General features: G+C 41.8%; 1 protein-coding gene across 7 annotated transcripts in view; it reads left to right on the plus strand.

The window, feature by feature from the left end:
* RUNX2 (RUNX family transcription factor 2) overlaps window positions 1–21370 on the plus strand; it is a 224174-nt gene that overhangs the window by 83047 nt on the left and 119757 nt on the right. For 6 of the 7 annotated variants that reach the window (XM_045071042.1, XM_045071039.1, XM_045071046.1 and 3 more), the window contains one exon: window positions 2910–3071. In XM_045071042.1, the coding sequence (XP_044926977.1) occupies window positions 2910–3071 (162 nt within the window). Of the gene's footprint in view, window positions 1–2909; window positions 3072–4119; window positions 4189–21370 lie in introns of all 7 variants that reach the window. The other variant, XM_045071044.1, reaches the window with a different exon arrangement.

Below are 21370 nucleotides of genomic sequence, written 5' to 3' on the forward strand. Positions count from 1 at the left end.
AGCCAGGGTTCCAACTCCTATCCTTCTGCTAGAAAGCTCACTTGTTCCCCCTGGACTGGGCTGCCCGCCTGCTCCAGGAGAACTGAAAGGCTGCCCACATTAAGTTCCCCGATTCCTCAGTGATATGTTTTAAACATTAATACTTCTATTCATTCTTTACACTTCTTTGTATTTTTACCCATTTTTAGGCAGGGAGTCCTGTGCTACTGCTAACAGCGAGTTACAGTAGAGGAACGGACATGCAGGTTAAACTGCTTGCTTCAGAAGGCAAGTTCAGAAGAACCTGGTCAGGTTAGATTAGAACTCAAATCCAGATCGGAATCCTGTGTGTGCAGCTCAGTTATCTATGGGATTCTTGTCCTTTTTGTCTATTGAAAACATGGCTTGAGAGAAGGCCTTGCCTTTATGAGATCGCCTTCGGGTGCTGTAAGGAATGCATCCTTTTCCATCTGAAGGTCATTTGTATTTACGTCTGAAATGTAATGAATTACATTAATGGTTAAAACAAGGAAGTATGTTAGTATCAGATATATCACAAGGACTACTCACTCTGATTTGAAATGTTGCCAATCTATACAATCTCAGCCTTGAACATTTTAAAGCACAGAAGTTCATTACTTTAATGACCTAGTTCCCCTTAGATTTCTGAAGGAAAAGTTTATGTTAACCATTTACAGTACCATACTTTTTTTCAAGTTGCAAACTCCAGTAAATGTTCCCTAAAATTGAGCTGGATGAAATTTTCCTATGTATCTGTTGATACAGTAAACATCAGATAAATATCCAGATGTATTTCATTATTTTGACTCAGTATGTCCTATTTAGACAGCCTTTAAATAAATTGTTTCTGAATTGAACAAATAAACAAGAAATAGCTGAAACTAACTGGCTTTGATTGTATGGAAAAACCGAGAGGCTTTAAAAGAGGGACCATTTCAGAAATACCCATGTCTTGTTGTACTCATTTTTATTTTTAGAGATAAGCCTACATTGACTATTAAACATATTGTTTTAAAAACTTAAGCTTTTCATTTTCAGAGGCTGATGGGTATTAGGAGAATAGTTTTAAGCCTGGTCCAAATGTATTAGTGCCAATTCAGATGTGTTCTAACTGTGGGACTATCCTTGTGTCACTGGGAGGAGTTTTGTTTTTGTTTTTTAAGATAAGAGTCAATACTTACTGGGTGCCTCCTTGTGCTAGTTCTCTCCATATGGTTTTCTCTTGTAAAGACATTTTAAAAAAATATATTTTATTTATTTATTTGACAAACAGAGATCACAAGTAGGCAGAGAGGCAGGCAGAGAGAGAGGGAGGAAGCAGGCTCCCCGATGAGCAGAGAGCCCGATGAGGGGCTCGATCCCAGGACCCTGAGATCATGACCTGAGCCGAAGGCAGAGGCTGTAACCCACTGAGCCACCCAGGCTCCCCTGGTTTTCTCTTGTAATTCTTACAAACTGTGATTCGGATATAACCTGAGGAAACAAGGCTCAGAGTTGCTGAGTAGTTCACACAGCTAGAAAGTAGAAGTCTCAGAGCTTGACCCCATTCTCCACATCACAAAGTCCTTGAATATTCTAATATACGATGCTGTCTTGTGAACAGCCTGGTGTATTAGAATTTTTAAAACTAGCAAAACATTTTGGAAGTAGCAAAAAAAAAAAAAAAAGTTAAGAGAAATTTGCTTATGAATCTGTTTGATTAGTCTTCCAGTAAGAACAAAATTAATTTGAAATACACACTGGAAATATATGACAAATTTACCTTTTTTTCCTCTGTAGACTGAAACTCTTTTGATAAATGTACTTGGCCTTGAACTTGTGCCTCCAGGAAACCCCATAGAGATACATCAAAAGATATTGTTAATGCTCAGCAGTTAACCTAACAAGTTGGCTGCCTGTTATTTTTATTATTACAGTGACAGTAGGTAACACTAGGCTATATTCCAAACATGTGGCATCTTTAAAACAGATTCCAGTAAGATTAAAGATGTGTCCTTGCTCTTCTCTTTTTGGGTCATTTTCTGTCAGAAACTCATATGCTTAACATTGAAACTGGGTGGTGATGAAGCTTTCCAGTTTTTTTGTTTGTTTGTTTATTTGTTTGTTTAAGTGGGAGGTGGAGGGAAGAGCTGAGGGAGAGGGAAAGAGAGAATCTTAAGCAGGCTGGACACTCAGCACAGAACCTGACAAAGGGCTTGATCTTACAACTCTGAGATCAGGACCCTGAGATCATGATCTGAGATATCCCTTTCTTAAAGGTCATTTTCTAGAGTAGTTCTAGCATGAGAATCCTGTAACTGACTGTCCTCCTCTGGGTTTTCTCACATGCTGCTCCCTCTGTTCTCCTCCCGACCCCCAACCTCCTAACCCTCCCTGCTAGAAAGTGCCATCCATTGACCTGCCTGGAGAGAAAGCGAAATCATGGAATTCTGCACTTTAAAACCAAAAAACACATCTGAAAGATAGCAGCTGGGTATGCTGCCGGGAAAAGTACACTGAACCTGTTCTTTAGCCAAATTGGCTATTAAAGAAAATCTGACTTAAAAAAAAAAAAAGTTGAGAGTTGTATGTGTTCATGGAAGTAATATGAGAAGATACAGAAAATAAATAAAGTAAAATTCAACTTTGTAAAGGTAACTGAAGCAAGTTGTTTTTTTAAATGTCCATTAGACTTTCCAAATAGAAATACTTAATGTGTGAGAGAGAAATAGTCGTTGTGCATGATCCATTTTGTCACTCTGAAACTAGAAAGTTGTGTGCCACACAGGGCCTGAAAGGCTAGGGTCAAAGGAAATAAACACTTCCTTATAGAGTGTCATTTTACTCTTGCTTTCTCCTTTCTCACTTTGGGGTTGCATGTTCGAAGTCCACAGTGGCCAGTACACTAAAGATGTTTCTTCTTTTCCCAGACCCCAGACAGGCACAGTCTTCCCCGCCGTGGTCCTATGACCAGTCTTATCCCTCCTACCTGAGCCAGATGACGTCCCCGTCCATCCACTCCACCACCCCGCTGTCTTCTACACGGGGCACGGGGCTTCCTGCCATCACCGACGTGCCCAGGCGCATTTCAGGTAAAGACCACACTTTAACTATAAACCCACTCCTGTGCAGGGGTGGGGCTGGGGTTGTAGGCCGGGCCGAGGCTCACAGGAACTCTCTATGAGAGGCGTGTGGGCCACGGTATGACAGCTGGCAAACCGGGTCCTCTGAATAACGGGGTTATCAAGTCCTTGAACATTTTAAGTTAAAAGACTAAACACCAACCAGAGCTGGCATCATTTTCTTAAAATGACATTGAATGCCACCCAGCATTAGCCCTGCTGACTTGTGGCCCCTTTGGTGGGCACCGTCTCAACTGGGGCCTTCTCCTGAAGGTCTAACGCCCGGCCTTCCTCTGCTTGCATTCCTTTCCTTCTCAACATCCGCCTGTAAGCCAGCTTACAGACCGATGGCTCAGCCTTCCATCTCTAGAGCCTCTTAACCCCCTGAAGTCCAAGCTGGCTTGTTCTGAGACAGGACCCCAGCAAACTTAAGATCCTTAGCAGAAGCTAGTGATTTGAAGTATGGCCAGGCCTGGAAGAGTCTTAAGAGGCCATGTGTGGCCCCGGAGCCTGACCCAGACTGACGTCGCTGCCTGTGCACGAACCATCCAGCAGCCGCAGACTCTCTCAGCCTGGCAGCCGCAGAGCTCACACATCCATTATTCCAGAGGCACCGCAGAGATCTGTGGCTCATGGTGGAAGTACACGAGGCGCACGTTCTGGCCTTCTCTTGCTATCACGAGAGAATTCATGGTAGAGAGCCCGAAAGTGTACACAGCCTTCACGCTGGCAATTAGAGAAGAGTTAGAGGCTCTTGGCCAACCGTATGAGTCCTGTGAATAAGAAAAAAAAATCTCTCCGTGCATCTCAGGACAGCCCTGACGCGCAGACCCGAGCACGGTCCCCCACACAGAAAGTAGACCCACTGAGGCACACACAGTTGGATCCTCCGTGTCAGACACTCTGCTCAGCGGTCGCGCTCCGTGCACCTGTTTGACTCCTGGCCAGCTTAATGCCTCTCTTTCTTTCTCTTTGTGTTTCTGTCTCTGTTTCTCTCCCTCTGTCATTTTCTGCAAAGCTCGAAGCCGCTACTCACTCCGCTGAGTTGCATCACTGACAAGCTGAAACTCCACCAGGAGGCTTGCAGGTTTTGATTAGCTCAGACTCCTTTATTTCTTTCCACTTGGGAGGAGGGAAGGCTTTGTTTCTCAAGCGAATGGCAGGAAAGGGCTCTCTGGTCCTAGTGCCTTCACATTTTCTACAGCAGATGGACTCCCGCAGGGGTGAGTAGGGTAAGAAGAGGGGTGGAGGGAGAACCACAAGATTCTTTGGAAAACCATGTTACCCCTTTGACCCCTTTTCATTATGACGGCTATTACGATTTTTATGAATCACATGGTATTTCTTGGGGAATTGCGCAGAGTATTAAATTTTAGTTATCACTTCCCTTGACGGAATTACTGCCTCCTTTAGGCAAACATCGGTTAAAGACATGGGAAGGGATGAGTGAGGCAGAGGGGGAGAATGAGGGCCGCTGTGGGATCCGAGGCACGGGGCTGGACGGTGTTCAATGAGTTCTGGTCGCTCCTGTATTTTCTGCCGAGTCTGTTTTGTTTCACATAGGGCCAAAACGACGCTTGGCCAGGACAGATTGGCGCAAACTTGCTTCTGTTTAGGGTCCTCTGGGGCTTCTGTCTGTCCAACCCTCTGTGGCTGAAGCAGATTTGGCTGTTTTCCTCTGGCTGTACCTAGAGGACAGAACCTCAGGAAGTGATTGCAGCTTCAGGGGACACTGTTCTACAGAGGTTCCTCACCCAGGTGCATTCTCAGAAGATTGAGTGGGAAAACCAGGGGAAAGAACACTGAAAACACGCCGTGTAAATGCGGAGTCGCTGTTGTTCACCATTTATATGTGTCATATGGGATCACGAGATTGCTTTGAGTCCACTGACTGAGGCTTATTTAAAACCTTTCCAGAAGCCAGCACCACACAACTCTTTCCGTTTCACAGGAGAGGCAGTAGGAGCAGAAGCAGGTGAATTACCCAGCCATAGATTGATCGGAAGCCAAGGGTACGAATGAGCCTCTGCTCTAAACTAGTTTAAAACTGAGTTTCGTCCAGTTTTTTCCTCCTACCCCAAACATTTCTCTGAGTCATTCCTGGCCAAGTAAACATGGTGCCAGGGTGGGAGGTTCTGTGTAAACATTAGAGGGAGGAGAACAGAAAATCCCTCTTGTCAGCATGTTGGGAAACAGGAAGAAAGAACTAGATGGGGACTGTCAGGGAACTGGAGGAGCCCTGATTTACCTGACCTTGCTCTTGGGCATGGGGCTATGCCCTTACCCCAGAGTGCTGCCTGGTGGGCTTGGGGACCAAGTCACCTTGGCCCAAGGGAGTGCCGCTTTTGCTTCCCTGGGGGCCGGTCCAGGGAACATCCCAAGAATAGAGTTTGTCTCCTGGGTTTTAAGGTGCCACATTGCATATTTTCTGTCTTATTCCCCCCGAGATCTAAAGCCTAAGGTCTAGGATGCTTTCTCTCCATAAGATGGGCAGCTAAAATATTAAACTTCTTCTCCATCTCTAGGCAGTCCTGTATTCCCTTTTTGAGATGCTTTTCAGAGCAGTTCGTGCTCAGTTCTCATCTCCTTATATGAAGGAGCACAGAAATACCCACAGAGGCTCATGGGTGAGAAAGAAGTCCTTACTTGCATGGTAGGACTGAAGGTTCAGACCCAGGTTTTGAGTCCCAGCTCATGTACCTGGTGGGCAAGTTCCTTACTTCTCCGAAACTTAGCTCTCTTATTTGTAAAATAGAGACATAATATTAATCTCCTAGAGTTACTGTGAGGGACCGTGGGATGCTTTATATAAAGTACTGCCACACACTGCACACACGCTATGTGCTCCGCAGAGTGCTGCTGATAGTATGAAGCACAAGTTGTTTTGTAATAATTGCTTATCTGTATATAATATGCAAGCAAGCACTAGCTTAAATGAGCCAAGCAGATAAAAATCTGAACTCTTAAAGGGGATTATTTGCTTTGTAAAATGGATCCACCACAGAGCAGAGGTAAAGCAAACAAACAAAAATTTAAATATTTAGGTGAGTGGCTCCTCAGATGGCATTCATAAGGCAATGTGCACAGTGCCTAGCCCGTGGAAGTCCTCAGTGTTTGCTGTCATTACTGTACAGACTCAAAATGATGTGTGCAGTGCTAAAAGCAGGTGGAAGTCATTCACAAATGGTCAATAACATACTAGGAGAAAATAACTATTTCATTACAATGTTGGAAGAATAGCATGATCATGTTCTTTTCCAAGGGATCGTAGAAATAAGAGCAACCAGAAAGATCTTTCAGGAAGTACCGTTCCTAAGGAAATTCCATTTCATCCTAAAAGACCATTCCAAAGGAAGAGCATCATTTAATATACTTGAAGATCTTCAGAGATTCTGATTTTACAACTTCCTTTTCGGGTATCTCCCCCACTCCCCACCCCTGCCCCGAGTAATTTTTCATGTGTAGCTACAAATGCTAGACCTTAATGAATTACGATAATGACAGTGATGGATGCTATATTGTGTTGTCCCTGCCGTGGCCCTCATGAAGGCAAGGTATAGAGAGAATAAGATGATACAGGTACGTTACCTGCAGTCCCTCCTTTACCACCACGAGCACAAAACAAAAATTCAGGAAATATTTCCCTAACCTTGAATAGCCTTCAATATTGTAACAAAAACAATAGCAGCAGTCATGGGTTCATGACCAAACAATAAATTACTGTCGTGTAATTGATCAGTAGGGCTTCCCTTATTGTAATGAGTTTAGTTCCTATTCAGCAGAATGAGAAAACTCAAACGCTTCTTATCAGAAACTAGTATGGAGACATTGGAGGGCAGGAGGAGGCCCACCGGGTTGGTTCCCTTCCCCTCCCATACTCACAATGACAAGCATGGCCTTATCACCTTACAATCAGTATTGAAGCAGCATCCTCCACCCTTGAGGGATATTTATTCATTATCTCATTTAATAAAAAGAATATTCACTCTACAGAGGTTGCCAAAATTGTTTCTCGCTGATTCTGTCAAAGAGCAGGGTGTGGCAAGGCAAGGACAGTAAGCCCACAAACAACCCAAACCATTGTGTGTCTTTATCATTGTCATAATTTTATCACCCCTGGCATCTTTGATGTTCAAAGCACTTGTGAGGCTTGGCACAAAGATGGTAATTACTTTTCTGCAGGCCATTACAAAATACTATGTAAGTAAATAATTACAGACTTTCAAAATGTATTTTATGTAATTATCCGATATGAAAAGAGACACAACTGTTTCTTTGACTTGTGGGTTAGCGTAGCGTAGGAGCTATCTGTCGCTGGTCTCTGGAAGGAGACCCTCTGTAAGTTTACTCCCTGCTGATAACTCCTCTCCTGCCCCACCCAGCCGAGTGAAGCAGCTTAGGTTGACCTAAGTCTGTCCCACTCTTTGGCATAAGTGAAGTGGAAGGGACTCATACAAGCATTTTTCTGTGGTCTTGGTTGTTGTGCCCATGGACCTCTCTGATGCTTTCGAGGGGTCTCTTAGAGTGTTAAGATACGTGAATTAGAGACGCAGGGTAGGATCATACGTGTTGTCCGCCTCTGTTACTCTGGGAGAGGCCCATGCAGGTTGTGTGCATGATTTTTTTTTTTTCTTACACAAGACAGAGTTAGGAACTGTACTCTTTTTGAAGGTTACATATTATTTTTGTTTGTTTGTTTCAGCAAATGGTCTTGATTTTCTTCTTTCAAAATATTTAAATATCAAAAAATTCCACTTAATCAACTGCGCAGGACTAGTCAAGATGTCTCTGTTTTTATGACTCTTAGTCGCTAAACTATAATATTTCCAAAGGTCAGCAGAATTGGCATTAGTCTAGTAAATAAAGTTACTAAAAATTATTTTATTACTACCACAAAATCGAGAAATTGCCAGTGGAAAAACCCCATTTGATCATTCAGGGCCGATTAGGGGGGGATGTTTTGTGTGATTTCAAATGGGGCAGTGTTTGCTTCACTTCATCTTTAAATGTCCCTTATAACCGAGTTTCTGTCAAGTCCCCCGAGTCCGATTTTGAAACCAACAGCTTCAGTAATGTGCCAAGTATATGTGCACATTTATTTTCACTGGGCCACTCTTAACTCACAGGAGGGAGTGACGCCTTAAGAGAGGTTAAAAGGAAAACTCCAGCAATTAATACTAATAAACCAGAAAGTTAAAGCAACGATAATAAAACACTAGAACATCTACTTTTTTTTTACTACAGAACCATTTCTTTATTAAGAGCCACCTGTCGGGTAGACACATCTCAGCCACGGCAGCCACGGGCAAGTAATTAAGTTTAATAGGAGCCACTCTTATTTTGAAGAAGTTCTCTGTTTAAAGCCACAGAGGGGGAAGTTATTAAATTTAATAGACCCTAAACAAAGGCAAGCCCTGTGTTACCAGTGGAATGTTGTTCAGTATTCTTCTCTGTGTTATCGACAGCGATTGGTTGGGTTATTTTGCTTTCTAGAAGTGGGAATTCATCTTGCTTTCTCTGAAGGTAGACTCTCTTAATGACGCGGGCAGTTGAGGTTTTTATCTTCTTGCTGCGGGGAGGGGCAGGTTCAGGGCATCCTGGGACCTCAGTTTACAGAGAGTTCTGAGCGCTGGGTGCTGAGGACCTAAGAAGTGGTTTCCACTCCGTCCCGATCAGTCGGGTTAGTTGGGCCTGCTCAAAGAACTGAGGGAACTGGGTTATATGGTATTTGCTGTTACTTGTAGTTAGACGGAGGTACGGAAGTTCCCCATGAAGCCTGCGTACATGGCCTGACTCTGACTCCACACATGGTTCTTGTCAGTTGTTTTCGTGAGGACTGGTTTTTGGTCCATGTGCAACCACACACACATGAGGAAAAGATGTAGAAATGAAGGGGCTCGTGCCTATGCAGGGATGGCAAAGACATGGCTACGGATTTTACTGAAAGATTTGCCGCAGTCCCTTTCTCTTCATAGGAGAAAGCTTGCAAGCTTGAACCTCACTTCACTTAAAGTATTAAAGTTAATTCTTTAATGACACGGTGACTTCTGGGGTTCCCTGGGATTCGAGGAAAGGGTAAAGGCAATGTGACTGAGGGAACCCCTGAGTTTTGGTTTCATTGTCACTGAAGATTCTTTGTGCTGTTCTCAGACATGTCAGTTAATTCCTTGGGCCTCTGCTGGCCTGGGTGAACAGATTACTCAGAATTGCCCATCCATGTGTCTCAGAATTTTGTGCAAGGAGTGAATGATGTCTTCCCAGGGATTTGTTGTTCTTAGGACTTCTAGCAAAGAAAGCTTGTCTTACCTGATAAAAACCAGTGCAGAAAGTAAGTTGTATTGTGAGCTTCAAAATGGTAGAAACATACTGTTTTATGTATACATGTATTTAAATTGATACTTTATTTTTTAGAGCAGTTTTATTTAAAACTTTCTAGAGCAGTTTTAGATTTACAGAAAAATTGAGCATAAAGTAGAGCTGAGATCTATCCCCTAACCCCAATTTGCCCCCCCAACTCCCGCCATTTTGTCTTGTTATTCACAGCTTGCATTTGTGTGGTGAGTTTGTTATGAATGATGTGCCAATATTGATACATTATTCTTAACTAAAGACCATAGTTGATGTTAGCGAGTTGAGTTCGAGTTCGCTCTCAGTGTTGTGCTTCTTTGGGTTTTGTCAAATATATAACGCCATGTATCTACCACCACAGAGTCCTTCAGAATAATTTCATTGCCCTAATATCACCCTGGGCTCCACCTGACTATCCCTCCCCACCAGCCCCCACAGCCCCTGGCTGTGATCTTTTACCTGCCTTGATAGTTCTGTCTTTTTCAGAACATTGTATAATTGGAATCATACAATCTGTAGCCTTTTCAGACTGGCTTCTTTCTCTTACTTTGCCATGTGCATTTAAGGCCCCTCTCTCTCTATCTTCCCATGACTCGAGAGCTTGCTTTCATTTACCACTGGATAGTATTCTATTGTAAGGATGTTAAGTCTGTTTTTTAAAACATCAAGGCTGCTCTCCCTCCTCCTGGGAATACCCCCACCCCATTTCCTCTTGTCATTGACTTTGTCAGTGGTGCTTCTTTTTCAGAAAGCGTTGCTGCATTCCTTCCTGGGGAAACACTTCTGCTGTCATAGCAGTTGTCCCCAAATGGTCCAGATTATGATTTTCTGTACCTTTGGTCCATTTCTTAATGAAGATTTTTCTTTAGCTTTTTCCATTGACTGCGTATTAAATTTACATTGTGGTGATGATTCTTAATCAATTCAAGTACAGAACAGACCCAGATAAAAATAACAACCCACTTATCTGGCGACTTCGCTGTTCTCCTAGGTAAAGGATGGTCCTTTCCTCTAAGAATGCCTGGCATTCCTTATGTAAGCTGCGCCAGTTTCCCACTTCCACGCAGGCCTCCAGCTCTCTCCTCCACGCTGCTGGCCAGGGCCCTGTTCATCTTTCTCAGCCACCTCTTTCCCCAAAGGAATCCCTTCCCCAACCACCACTTTCCTCAGAGTTTATTCCTCTGCCTACACCCATCCATTTCTCATATCTGGCTTTGGACACACTTATAACGTGATACATAACTTCCTTTAGTATCATCGTTTGCTCACATGCCTTCCGCCTTCTACAGGAGGTGAGCCGCTCAAGCATGGTGACTGTGTTGTACATACTTGGAAACGTTACAACAAAGCACAGTTTTGGGCACATAGTATGTGCTCAGTAAATCTTGAAGGAAACAAATTATTAGTGGCAAAGGTGATAGAAAAGTACAGGAAGATAGGCATGTAGAAGACATAAGGGAAGAAGACAGGGGAAAGAAGAAAGAAGATTTTGTTCACCTGGAACAACAAAGAAGGGACAAAACAAGAGGAACTTTTTATTGCTGATAAGGACAGGAAATAGCACAGTGTGAGTGTGCATAAGCAGCATATATTTTTATCTCCAAGCCTTTCTGCAATGTGTTTCATATTTAGAACACATAGCAAGACTGCATCTGTTTCCAGAACTTGCTGCTAACAGTTGGTAATAATGCCAAAACATACTTTAGTTCCAGCTTGAAACCAAATGATCAAATAGAATTTTTGATTTCTAATTTAGAGTCTGACATTAATTATAGCCATCATGTAATAAAGTGTCAAAGTCTTTTTTGAGAAAATAATAGAAATTATATTAACTAAGCTGTAAATTGAAGCAAAACTACTTCTCTAAAACAAGGCAAAAGATCTGGTTTTGACAACATTTTTGACAAAGTCTTACCTTCTCCAGACCGGATTTCTCCTGTTCTTCCACTCTTCCCCGCCCTTGCGGTATGATAGGGGTTTCCTGTTACTGTCCAGGTCTGTGGTTTCTGGGCACATCAGGCTTTGTCAGTGTCCCACTTCATGCCTGGCACCCAGAACCAAATTTCCTTACTCTTGGCCTCTGTTAGCCTAGGCTAACTTGGCCTTCATGCTTTGGCGACCATACTACACTCTGTCCCCTCATGTTTGCCATTTTCCGGCAAGCCGCATTACTCCCTCTCTTTTCTTTCTTTCTTTCTTTTTTTTTTTTTTTTAACTTTGACAGTTATTTGTTCAGATCCAATAGGATAATTTACAGTTATTCCTGTTTGGTTTTTATCTTATTTAATTCAAGTAATAGTTCCTGCCTGTCAAGAATTTTTTTATTTTAATCACTTCATCCAATGTAGTAGTAGCCTCTTGGCATTCCTTCCTACCTAGGATGTCTTTCTTCAGTTGAGTTCAGTCATCTCAAGTCAGCTCAGCAAATCCTTTGTACATAATAGTAACATGCTTAGGCAGCCAACAAACAAAAAACAAAATCAAAGACATCATCTGAACCTTCAGGAAGCTTTCAGTCTTATTTAGGAGCTGACACATGCAAATAGGACCTAGTGACACCGTGACGCCGGCTCAGGTAGAAACCCGAATGCGCAAAAAATGCTCAGGATGTTAGTGGAAGGTTACTTCTTTGCCCCAGTGCCCAAGCAACTTAAAACCTTCTCTTTAGGAAATTAAAAAAAAGAAAAATCACTTCTACTCTACTAGATTATACTTTTACTCTGAGTACTAAAATGTCAATTACGTTTTCAGTTGGAAAAAAAAAATTCCACTTGTTGGCCTGTGTGGTTGCTTAAGACAGGACAAGAACATAGAGAAAATCTTGTCTTTTCCCAGCTAGATTGAAAGTTCCCTTAGGTCAAGGACATGGCCTGCTAAGTACGCTTTGAGGTCTCTCTGTGAGTCCTTATTTTATGCTCTGTGTGTAGATGCTCATGGAAGTACCTGCCCAATGCAGAAAGGTTTGTCCAATAGGACAGATCCCTTATGCTGTATCTGTTGCTAGGAATTGCTAATAAATCTAGAAGTGGGGCTGGAGGAGACCAATGACAATTGTCATTTACTTTAATGTTTTATTCATAGCCACAAATACGGTCCTAGTGTGTGTTTATATGATAGAATTTTTTACTTTCTCTTTTGAAGTCAAGCAACACTGTTAACTCTATTCCATTACATATTCATATGCACATATGTATGTACTCACCTGTTCACTATACTTAGGATGAATATACATATAAATATTCTTGACAGGTTTATTATTTGTCATGATAGTAAGTATCAGCCAAGCTTCTACTTGAACTTTTTTCTGGAAAAATAGGAACCATTGAAACTCTTCATGTCTTTGTATTATTTTGTTACTTCAATGAGCATTGATTTCTCAGGAAATATTAAGTGATCACTGCTGCTAGAAAGAGGGAAGGAGACACTGCATGATTATTTTAAGTTTGTTTTTAGATTTGTTAACATGTAGAAATAGTTATAAGGGGAAACTTAAAAAGATATAGTTGAAAGAAGTAATTAAACAAATAAAAAACTTCCATATAACTAAAATCCATATGATAAAATGCAAATGACAGCCCTTTAATTTGAATTATTCAAAGTCATTTTTAGACAATATTTTATTTCGAACAGTTCAAAGCCCTTTCAGACTTCTTTTTTGTTTGTTTTCTTAAAAAATGACCACGAAGGCATATATTATTAAATTGGGTGAGAATTTGAGAGACTTGGTTTGAGACAAATCTAGGACCCCATTTGACTACACTACCATCTAATTTTTTTTTTTTTTTACGTGATGCTCCAGAAATTCACACATCTCAAATTCATGAGTCTCATAAATGAAATACGGCTCAGGCACCAGTGTCCTGAATATCTGAGAGGATTTCTTAAGCAGGAAGTCGTCACCTTTTTCAGAGAGATTTTGGCCTTAAGTGATAAACTTAGAAAAGCAGTCTAGCATGGTAAACTGGAATAAGACTGATGTTCCTATATCCAGAGTTCATCACTCTCTTGCTAATCAAAATGGTCACCGTTCCAGCTTTCTGTTGTAATTAGTAATAATACTATAGTTAATGGAATAATAATAACAAATATAATGATGGTTATAAACACTCCACCCTGGGCCAAGGAGAGCAGTGACTCATGATAAATCAATAAACCCATTGATGTGGTCACCATAAATCCATACCTAATTAAGAAGAACCCTTTATAAATAAAAACCGCCAAGGAAATAAAAACAGGCTTGGAAAAGAGGAAAAAGTCTGAGAATAGTGATGTGGTGTACTCATCATTAAAAAAGGAAAAAAACAAACCCAGAAGCTCGCCAACTACACCTGAGGAAAATGATACATTCTCAGTATTGCTTAAGGGTATAGTTGTGAGTTGACCTTAAAGATCCCCAAAAGGAAAGAGTTTGGCCCTCTGGACAGTTCACAGAGAAAGTTCAGGGTTTTGTGGGGTTGTTTTGTTTTGTTTTGTTTTTGACCTCAGAGTGGTCAGGTGTCACAGGTACAGTACCTTTGAAGAATTTGTTGGGTCTTGGTTTTTGGTCCACTCTGATGATCTCCGTCTTTTAACTGGTACATTTAGACCATTGACATTCAAAGTGGTTATTGATCTAGTTGGATTAATGTCTACCATATTTGTTACTTTTTTTTTTATTGCCCGTGTTCTTGATCTTCCATTTTTTTTTTTTTTTTGTCTTCCACTCTTTTTCTGCCTTTCATGGTTTTTGTTGAATGTTTCATATGGGTCCATTTTCCATCCATTCTTCAGTTATACTTCTCTTTCTACCCTCTTTTAATGGTGACCCCAAGTTTGCAATACACAGTTACCACTACTCCCAAGTCTACTTCAATAACACCGTAGCACTTCATGGATAGTGTAAGTACCTTATAACATATGCACAGCTGTGTGTACGTTTTATGTGGACATAACTTTTCAGTTTCTTTGAGTAAATGCCAAAGAGTGCAATTGCTGGATCACATGGTAAGAGTATATTTACTTTTGGGAGAAACTGCCAAACTGTTTTCCCAAAGTGGCTGTACCATGTTGCATTCCAACCAGCAGTGAATGCGAGTTCTTGTTGCTTTATGTGATCTCTGTGTACATTTATATTTAAAGTGGGTTTCCTGTATATAACATACAGTTGGGTCCTGTTTTCTAATCCATTTTAGCAATCTCTGTCCCAAATGGTGCATTTAGATCATTGATGTTCAAGTGATGATTGTTGGATTAACTAATATAGTTGTGTTGACCTTTGAAGGGTTATTAAAACCTCAGATGATCCGTTTAATTGAGCAAATGATTGAAGCTTTTAAATTGGGACATGCATCCCCAAAGGGGACTGAACATAATCCCGATAAAATAGCAGTTGCTCAATAAAATTGTATTGTGTTGGTTTATTAGAAAAGTGTTCCTTCCAAGGTCCAGGCATGCAGCATGGTGATTAACACTCCCAGCCTCCCTGGCAGTGTGTGGAAATAGCACTTGGCTGGGAATTGAGGAACCTGAGATCTATTTTTAGATGAGCCTCCGAGTTTTTGAGCAGCTTGCTTAACCTCTATGGGCCTTAGTTTCCTTATGTACAAAATAAGTTAGTTGGGCTAGATATTCCCCAAGGCCCATCATTCTGAATGTCTAGGATTCTGAAATAAGACCTGCATGGTTAGGTTTTCTCTCAGAAACATTTAGCAGTCAGCACATCAGAAATCTAAATACCACCACCCATAATAACAATAAAGGCTAATGTAGTATTTGACTTATGAACTGAATTCTTAGGAAGAACTACCATAGATGCTAAGAAAAGCTTTGTCTTGTGCCTCCATTGATTCTGATGAGGAGCAGTCTGGGATCAGGTTAATTACTGCCAAAGAACTATATATTCAGACCTTGACCCTTGACCATAACTGACTTCTGTTCAAGGTGAAGCCTTGTATATGTGCATGTGTGTCTGAGTCTGTAGACAGGTTTTGAAACCACAGCTTTATTAACATCAAAAAACTTTACTTTATTGATATTTTACATACTTTGCATGGTTTTATGTAACTTAACTATTTTACACTCTCTTTCCCTGAGAATGGTTATAATGAAGTGTAATTTATCTTACTAGAGAATCTTGTAAGTTAAAGATTATGAAAACAAAAGAATAGGTGAATTTTATTAATAATAGAATAAATGAGGTCAGAGGACCAGATTACCTATATTAAAGAAAGTATATATTTAGGGAAAATATTATTAGAATTATAACAAAGTTCCTTTTAGTGTGAAACATTGCTATCATAGTATTTTTTAAAGAGATTTTATTTATTTATTCGTCAGAGAGACTGAGAGTGAGCACAAGCAGGGGCAGAGGGAGAGGGAGAAGCAGACTCCCCGCTGAGCAGGGAGCCCGATGTGGGACTGGGTCCCAGGACCCGGATCATGACCTGAGCTGAAGGCAGGTGCTTCACCTACTGAACCACCCAGGAGGAGCTCATTGCAAATCATAGTATTTTATGAGTACATGATAAAAATCTTCATTAATACAAATTACTGTGGACATTAAATTTACTTATTTATTGAGACTGTTCTAGTCATTGGAGATACAGTGATGAGTAAGACAGAAAAACTCAGGGGGCTTTTTTCCCCTGACATGTGATATGGTGATTAAACACTTAGGCTTTGGAGCCAGACTCCCTGGGTTTAAATCCAGGCTTTTTTACTTACTTGCTGTGTGATCTTGGGAATATTACTGAGCTTGTCTGCACAGCAATTTCTTTTATCTGTGAAATGGGTTAATAATAATAATAATACCACCAACCTCAATAGGTGGTTATAAGAATGAAAGGATAAAGTATGTAAGGCTCTTAGAATAATGCCTAGTAATAAATGGTAGCGATTACTGGGGAAGGGCCGGCAAGTGAAAATGAGAAAGTATTATCTAGGGGAATGTACTGTGAAGAAAGCAAAATGGAGCAATGTTATGAGGAAGCTGAGCTCTACATTTACAAGAAGGAGTCAGCCCTGTGCTGCTCATTGCAGGCAGTGGGGAAGGCAGGTGCAAGGGCCCTGGGGTGGGAAGAAGAATGCCTGGTGGCTAGAGCTTCAGGTCCCCTGGAGCCTCTGCCTGTCAGGAGCCAAAGTTTGGGTTTGCTGGTCCTCACAGTGAGAAGCCATGGACAGATTTCAAGCAGGGTCCTGACATAAATGGATTTCTAATTCAGAAGGTCACTCTGGCTGTTCGAGGGTGAATTGTGGAAGAGGATGAGGGAGCAAGCGAGAGTGTGTCTGAGAGGACAGGGGCTCATGCTTGCCTGGAAGTCATGGGGATGGAGATGCATGGGACGGGAGTTGGATGTCAAAATGTCTTAGCAGTGCTTTCCCTCAGTTGTTAGTCTACTTGAAAAAGAATAATAGTACATCTTCTAAAATGTTAGTTAACCTTTGGACATTGTTTACACATCCCAGAGTGCAGCAGTAATTCAGGAATCGCTTGATTGATTGGGTGAATGTGGAACTAGCAACCTGGAAAATTCAGGCCGGAAATCCATTGTAAGAGCTGAAGTGCTCAGTTTGGTAGTTTTCATTGACACATTAATCTGATTATTTCCAGGAGCTCCCCTTCCTTGGCACCGCGCAAAGACAGATTTCAGGGCAGTGAAGCACAATGAGGAGATTAATTTGGGAGACTGACGCACATTGCGTGTTCTCCTCAGCCTCTTCAACTATTGGTGGCACATTTTTAGGTCTCTTGTAGCCTTTAGATACTCTAATTCTGTTTACTGCTTTTAAGCTGGGGTGACATGAACATGGCCACACTGGCGTGAGCTGGCTGACTCTGCATATGCTCACCCGGGGAAGAACGTCCAACAGCCCTGAGGTGAGGAGACCCCTGAGCAAGGGGTTAGCCTCAGGCTTGCATGCCTCTATTTTGCATTTGAGCCAAGTGAAGCTAGATGAGGCCCCGTTACTTGTCCTCTCTGTGAGTGGAGGAACCATCCAGAACAGCTTCATCCCAGAGGACTGAGAAATGGGGGCATATCTGAAATTGGAAAGAACTTAAATTGATAAGGGAGGAAGAACTTGTTCTAAGTCAGATTTCGTAAGCAGAAACTAAGGGTCAAGGAGGAAGTTTGAACAGCTGAGATGATTAGTCTAAGTGTGTAGTCAGCTATCACTGCTTTCTCAGGTTCTTTCCATACCCTGTACCTTAAAGAGACCTCCTCCACCACCTCCCCCCACCAACCTTCAGTTAGTGGCTCTTGAAATTAGCTTGAAGACTTTGTAAAGATACGAGTTGTTCTTAACATTTCCTATTTGAAAAGTAACAAAAGTCCTACTCTCCATGGGCAAAAGCTCCTCTTCTTTCTGGCATCCCAAGGTGCAGAAGTATGCATGCTACAAACCGGTATTAACCATTTTTAAAGAAAAGAAGGAAAACAGTAAAATCAGTATCTTGGGAGCAGTGACCTAATCTACTTAAAATTTTTTTGATGGATTTGTTTGGAGTTTTAGAAACCCAAAGGACTCAAAATGAGATACAATTCAAAGGGTATCATCCTCTCCTAGGATGGGAAAGGTAGAATGATTCCCAGGGCTCTAAAAACTTTACAGATTAGAACTCTGGGTAATGGGTTGGCTGTTTCTTGGGCTGTCAAACCTAGTTTTCTCCCTGGCTTTGTCCTTTAGAATAGAACAGTAATGGGGAATAGAAGTTAAAGAAACAATGTAAGGAGGAGACAAATCTAGATTGTTGAGGAGCAACAGGTAACACCACTCACAGGGGCGGGGCAGGGGGAAGTTACTTGTGAAAGTAGTAAAATCAAAGGACAGTGTGCTCTTCTAGGAAGAGGGGTATTTTCTTCCTAGGAGCCAGGAGTTCCAAATCTCAGTGGTACAAATGTGTGCAGTTAATTCCCTTCCTCTTCAGAGGAGGGATGGTCTTGATCATGCTCATCCTTAAGGCTTGCCTACTGTTACTTTTTCGCTGCCACACTGCAATATAATATTGAAAATCACCATAGAAGCAGTAACCAGATAAAAGTAGGACCTTAGGACTAGAAACCTGGGATCTACCATGCTCCCCTTCACCATGTTGCCTGATGCCTGAAAGAGAACAACTATTTCACCAAAGTGAACCCCGCCCAAGGGTCTGCCTGACAGCATTTTAATAAAAAATAACATCTCAAAATATATATAGTAGAACTTCTAGTTAAATGCTTGAAACAGATATTTCTGAAAGTTTATAAAAATCCAATAAGCAGGACCACTGAGGGTATATAGAAGGCCCATTGGAGCCGTCCACCTTGAGGTAAAACTCTTCAGTGACCCACAGATGGGGCAGGTGAGCTTTAACACAAATAATAAACAGGCAAGTGTTGAGGGACATGGGATGAATGAAGAGATCAGTACAAATCAGCCCTGAGAGTTAGGACCGTGGATTCCCCCACAGCATCATGTGGGACATGAGGAGGCCCACAGCCTGGTGCAACTAGGTGACAGGTAGATTCCAGCCACTGGTCAGGCTGCTGTCTCAGAGGATGCTGACCTGGAGGCTGGGTCAGCCAGGAGATGGGAGACTCGGGCAGGTGCCAAGGGGCATGTGAAGAAAAACTGAGGGCAGTATCAGGAAGGAAGAAGCCTCCTCATGGGGAAGCTTGATTTCTTCTTCTGCTCTAATTTGGGAACTCCAGAGAGCAAGGAAGTTGAAAAGATTCAGGACACCCAGGTCATATGTGATGGTGGCTTTTCTGATGGCAGAAATGAAAGCTTCAGGATAAACAACACCATGTATTCCAGGACAAATCAGGTGCTGAGGAAAATGGGGAGAATTAAAGCAAAACTAAATCCAAAGGTGATGGTAAAAACTTAACATTAATAATAATAATATTTAGATAGTATTTTTTTTTAAGTTTTATGTATTTTAGAGATGAGGGCATGAGTGGAGGGAAGGATGGAGGGAGAGGGAGAGAGAATCTCAAGCAGACTCTGCACTGAGTGTGGAGCCCAGCATGTGGCTTATTCCAATAAGCCTGAGATCATGACCTGAGTTGAGATCAAGAGTGGAACGCTTAACAGACTGAGCCACCCAGGCACCCCTAGAAGAATATTAAATGTACAGAAAGCACTCTCACAGATACTGTCTCATTTAATCTCCATGACAGCTCATTGGAGTGTAGGTACCACTATAGCCTCTATTCTGCCAGTAGGAAATTAGGGCTTGGAGACATTTAGAGACTTGGCCTAAGTCGCACAGTGAACGAGCAGGAGCGTCAACCCCCAACCCCGAGTCTTTTTGTTCCAAATGTGCTTTCCTCACTACACTTTGGTCATAGGGGTCTCCTCCTGTCAGAACCAGACTTTGCTACAGAGCCTGCTGGGTGGCATCCTTGGAGGGAGTGTTACCGCACTGGTCTTTCCAGGTGACACGTGGGGGACAGAACACCAGCAATCCTTAATAATAACCAATGTTCATGCTTTATTAAGGTCAGAGTCCCCAAATAAAGTAAAAGTCACCGAGTTCCTGCCAGAAATAATAGTGGAAACAATCTATCTCCTCCTTTCATAAATCTGAATTTTATTCTAGAGATTAAAATTGTACATATTAATGAAAGCTTAGAACCTCAAAGTTCATATTTTTATATGTGGAACAGGGAAACTAAGGCTACTGGAGTGAGGCATAACAGTACATCCTATCCTGCAAAAGTTGGAAAGGTTGGTGTAAAATTATTTATTGTAGCTTCAGCTAGTTTTGATCAATACCACTTAATTCGAGGAACCCAGAACAAGAAGGAAAGAGAAATAGCTCACATTCTATTTCCCATTGAAAGTCTGAGCCTAGAGCTAATTTTAACCTTCTTTACTGCTCAATTTAATGGTAAAAAGCTTTCGTATAAGGTACGTTTCGTTCCCATTTTCTTTTGGCTTCTGTTGCAAATGGTTATTAACAATAACATTTTTTCAGTTTGTGGAAAAATATTGTAGATTTTCTAATTGGCATTCATATCTGGAGAGAAAACCTGGGTATTTCATGCACAGTGCATATATGCCTCATTAAAAAAAAAAACTGTAGTACTATTTTTTAATGAAGGTACACCTTTCATGGAGGAACAGTATTTCTAATAGAATTTTTAAAGAAATTTTTGGAATTCTCAAGGTTGACTCACATGTAATGGAATCAGATTTTTGAAGCTGGAAATCCATGGGGACGACTTAGTTAAATCCTGTCATTTTGCTGACAGGGAACAAGGGGGTCAGAGAGGGGAAGGGACTCCAGGTGGCTGTCCTGCTTGCTGGGGACAGCGCTGTGACCAGAACCTACATCCCTGGCTGATAGTCAACACTCTAGAATTGTTTTCTCCTGCTACATTTCCAGTAGGGTGCTGACATTTTTTCTGTTATTGCTGTACATGGCCCCTGTGATCTGAAGAAAAAGAAAAACGCTACCCTCAAATTATCTCCTCCTCCCTTGCTCTTCCTCTTTTATCCTAAAATTAAATCCTTATGAAGAAACGGAATAGATTTTGCCCTGGATGTGGACAGCACCGTCTCTTTTGACCAGTCATTGGCTGTTTTGGTCCACATCTGGACCAGCCTCAGTACACTGTATGCTAAGGCTGGGAAAAATAGGGCTGGGGTTTGGTGTGTGTCAGGCCGAGAACTTCCACTGTTTGAGGAGGAGTTCCCACTGGACTACTGTTTGTCCCACAGCACACCGCGCAGACCAGGCTGGCTTGCGCGCGCGCTCTCTCTGTCTCTCTTTTTTTTTGGTCATCAAAACAAGTAGCTCTTCTCAGACACCTCAATACATAATTAGGTGTGTCTGTTTACACTTGGGAGACAGAGGGCTTCATGTCCTAAAGCAATACAGGGGATCTGGGAGCAGCCACAAACAGATGTTGGAAATGTCCATTTGTGGTGAGTTTATTACTATAGCACCAGAAGTA

The sequence above is a fragment of the Mustela putorius genome, unplaced genomic scaffold (genome assembly GCF_011764305.1).
Source record: "Mustela putorius furo isolate JIRA1106 unplaced genomic scaffold, ASM1176430v1.1 tig00003983_pilon_pilon_pilon, whole genome shotgun sequence".
NCBI classification, from domain to species: Eukaryota; Metazoa; Chordata; class Mammalia; order Carnivora; family Mustelidae; genus Mustela; species Mustela putorius.